This window comes from Phaethon aethereus, assembly GCF_964289735.1.
Source record: "Phaethon aethereus genome assembly, contig: HAP1_SCAFFOLD_339, whole genome shotgun sequence".
NCBI classification, from domain to species: Eukaryota; Metazoa; Chordata; class Aves; order Phaethontiformes; family Phaethontidae; genus Phaethon; species Phaethon aethereus.
This window is the reverse complement of record NW_028114247.1, coordinates 54,695-58,812: the sequence shown is the minus strand read 5'-3', so window position 1 is coordinate 58,812 and position 4,118 is coordinate 54,695. Positions and strand designations below refer to the sequence as shown.

The window sequence follows — 4,118 nt, the reverse complement described above, 5'->3', positions numbered from 1 at the left end:
AATGGGTGAACTGGGGTGTATAAAAGAAGAGAAACCTTTTGATTTATGTACCTACACAGTGTAGATAATGTCTGTGAAAGAGAAATCGTATATTGCTTAATACTGGCCTGTGCTTTTATATATATTTGGTCTCCTTTAAAATGCTCAGAAGAATCACAGGGAATACTTTCCCATATAGAATCTCAAAGGGTCTTGCTCATCCATCATAAACCATAAACCAGGAAATACGAAGGTAGTGTAGCGGGAAACAGCAACACATCCCTGGGATGTTTCCATTCATTACGGGCATACAGGAAAATTGTCCCTTATGCAGAGGCTGCCTTTGGGCCCGAGGCAGTGTGGGGTGAGTATAAAAGCCAGCCCAACTGGTCGCTCTGTTGACCACTTCAGTCACCGCCCTCTCCTTTGGAACCAGGTGACGTGGAACCCCCTTTCTCATCCACGTGCTCCAGGACAAAGTCTAGCCTTCAGGTTGATACCTGCTTCTTAGTCTTGCAAGTGCTCTGTGCGATCATGGTCATGGGGGCACGGGAGGCATGGGCGGTCATGGAGAGAGGCAGAGGCTGGGCTGAGGTAGCTTTTGCTACAGGCCAGGCAGAAGCATCCCTGGGCCTGACTGCTACCCAAAGGACCCCGTGGAGGTCAGGCAAAGAAGCACTTGCTCCCCGCTGCACAGCCTCCACCTCCCCACACGGCAGGTGCCTTGGCTTCCTGTTGGTGAGGTTGCAGGCTGTTCCTCAGGTGTCCTGTGCTCTTCTTCCTCCCTGCCCTCTCTCCCAGGTTGACCACCAGCCCTGAGATATGTCCTACTCCGACAAGTGCTGGCCCTGCCATCCCTGCGGCCTGACCCCACTGGCCAACAGCTGCAATGAGCCTTGGGTCAGGCAGTGCCAGAACTCCATCATTGTCATCCAGGCCTCCCCCATGGTGGTGACACTGCCCAGACCCATCCTCAGCTCCTTCCCGCAGACCACCATTGTGGGATCCTCCACCTCCGCTGCCATTGGCAGCATCCTCAGCTGTGACGGAGTGCCCATCAATTCTGGGTGCTGTGACCTCTCCTGCATTGGCAGCAGCTACTGTAGCAACAGAAGGTGCCCTCTGCATTTGGTGTGGAGGGAAACCCTCTACAACAGCCTCATGATCTGGAACCTGTGGAGAAAGCCTGAAGGTTTCAGCCACCTCTACATCGTTGTCTCACATCTGTGTTGAGCGTAATCTTCAGACTTTGCAGGATGGCTTCTGACTACCGGAGGTGTTCCCGTGGGGAGAAATGATGGAGGAGCTTGGGACAAGCTCCTACAACTGCCCTACAGCAATCACTAGGGATGGGCTGGATCTTTTGAAGCTTAGGGATTATTTTGACTTGTTAGGTGGGGAACCGCTGGAGCTGCAGCAATAAGGATTGTCTCCAGCTTTGTCTTTGCCACTCATGCACGGACTTTGCATGTGAACAGGCTGAGTTTCCAAAAAAGACCCTGCAGCTTGGACTCCACTACACCTTCTGTCTTTCCTATAATGAGGACGCAATTGATTGAACTACTCCTGCCCAACCCACAAAAGCCCCAAAGCCCTTTGCTGTCATTAAATCCACCAGGGCTTGGAATCTCAGGGTGTGTGGGGAGAGGCTGTTCTTCCTCGTGTGCACCTGCGTGTGCCTGTGGGTGTGTTTGTGCCTGTGTGCCCGCGGCTATGTGTGCATTTGCAAACGCATGTGTGTGAACAAGTGCATTTGTGTGTGTGTGCCTGTGCATGTGTTGGTGTACACGCACGTTTTTGCATGTGAGCAAGCAAGTGTGTGTGGTGTCAGTGTGTGTGTGTGTGTATTGTGTGTGTGTATGTCTGTGGGCACGTGTGTGTGCAGACGAGCACATACATATCTGTGCTTGTAAACGAGCTTGCATATATAAATCTCCATGCAAGGGTGAGTGTGCAAGTGTGTGTAAGCACATGTGAACACTTATGTAATGACAAGTCTCTGTGTTGAATGTGTGTGTGTGCAGGAATTCCTGTGTAACTGGGTGCGTATACACATGTGTTTTTATGTGTGCTGACATGTGAGTGAAGGGAAGTTGGAACTGACTGTGAGCGAAGGAAGGACAGAGTGATTTCGTTTTTGTCCTTTGTGGCATTGTGCTCATTTTGGCTCAGATAGAGTTATTTTTCTTCATCATAGCTAGGGCAATGTTTTGGATTTGTGCTGGAAACAGTGTTGATACACAAGTCTGTGGGACCTGATGAGATGCATCCGAGTCCTGAGGGAATTGGCTGATGTAGTTGCCAAAACACTCTCTGATATTAGAAAAGCCATGGCAGTCAGGTGATGTCCCTGGAGGAACTTCAGAAAAAAGGGAAACATTGCACTGATTTTTAAACAGGCAGAAAGGAGGACCCTGAGAACTACCGACCTGTCAGCCTCACCTCAGTGCCTGGGAAGATCATATAACAGATCCTCCTAGAAGCTATACCAAGGCACATGGAGGACAGAGGTGATTCAAGACAGACAGCATGGCTTCCCCAAGGGCAAGTCCTACCTGACCAACCAAGTGGCCTTCTATGATGGAGTGACCACATCAGTGGACAAGGGAAGAGCTATGGATGTCGTCTATCTGGACATATGTAAGGCCTCTGACACGGTCGCCTACAACATCCTTCTCTCTAAATTGAAGAGATATGGAATTGCTTGGATGGTCACATCCAGAGGGTAGCAGTCAATGGCTCAATACCCAGGTGGAGATCAGTGACGAGTGGTGTCCCTCAGGATTCTGTATTGGGACCACTTCTTTTTAATATCTTCGTCAGTGACACAGCCAGTGGGATTGAGTGTAGCCTCAGCAAGTTTGCAGACGACACCAAGCTGAGTGGTGTTGTTGACACGACTGAGGGGCGCAATACCATGCAGAGGGACTGGACAAGCTTGAGGAACGGGCCCGAGTGGACCTCATGAGGTTCAACAAGACCAGGTGTGGGGTCCTGCCCCTGTGTTGCGGGCAACTCACAGCATCAGTACCGGCTGCAGATGAAGGCATTGAGAGCATCCCTGCCGAGAACGACTTAGTGTCATAGAATCACAGAATCATTAAGGTTGGAAGAGACCTCTAACATCATCAAGTCCAACTGTCAATCCAACACCACCATGCCCACTAAACCGTGCCATGTCTACATGTTTTTTGAACACCTCCAGGGATGGTGACCACCACCACTTCCCTGGGCTGCCTGTTCCAATGCTTGACCACTCTCTCCGTAAAGAAATTTTCCTGATACCCAATCTAAACCTCCCCTGGTGCAGCTTGAGACCATTCCTTCTCCTCCTATTGCTAGTTACTTGGGGGAAGACACAAGCACTCACCTCAGTACATCTTGGGGTACTGGTGGGTGAAAAGCTAGACATGAGCCGGCAATGCACCCTCACAGCCATAAGGCTAACCGTATCCTGGGCTGCATCCAAAGAAGCATGGCCAGCAGGTCGAGGGAGGGGATTCTAGACCCTCCACTCCGCCCTGGTGAGACTCCACCTGCAGTGCTGCATCCAGCTCTGGAGCCCTCAGCACAGGGAAGACACAGACCTGTTGGAGCGGGACCAGAGGAGAGACACAAAAATGTTCAGAGGGATGGAACAGCTCTGCTGCGAGGACAGGCTGAGAGAGTTGGGGTTGTTCAGCCTGGAGAAATGAAGGCTCTGGGGAAACCTTGTTGCAGCCTTCCAGGACTTAAAGGGGGCAAGAAAGATGGGGACAGATGTTTTAGCAGAGTCTGTAGTGATAGTACGAGGGGAAATGGTTTTAAACTAAAAGAGGGTAGGTTTAGACTATATCTAAGGAAGAAATTTTTCACAATGAGGGCAGTGAAACCCGGGCACATGTTTCCCAGATATGTGGTAGATGCTCCATCCCTGGAAACTTTCAAGGTCAGGCTGAATGGGGCTCTGAGTAACCTGATCTAGTTGAAGATATCGCTGCCCATTGCAGGGGGGGTTGGACTAGATGGCTTTAAAACCTCCCTTCCAACCCAAACTATTCTATGATTCTAATACAAAGATGTTTTAGTTACTGCTGAACCTAAGTTCAGCTTACACAGAGTCAAGGCCTTTTCTGCTTCTTAGACTTCTCCATAAGCGA

At 50.2% G+C, this 4,118-nt stretch overlaps 1 protein-coding gene across 1 annotated transcript; it reads left to right on the top strand.

Annotated features, from left to right (window-relative positions):
* Window positions 1–801: 801 nt before the first annotated feature.
* LOC309416162 (feather keratin Cos2-3-like) lies at window positions 802–1,212 on the top strand (the record flags this gene model as incomplete). Its single annotated transcript, XM_082015738.1, has 1 exon — window positions 802–1,212. One exon carries the CDS (start codon window positions 802–804, stop codon window positions 1,210–1,212), a length of 411 nt encoding a protein of 136 aa, XP_081871864.1.
* Between the last annotated feature and the right edge of the window lie 2,906 nt (window positions 1,213–4,118).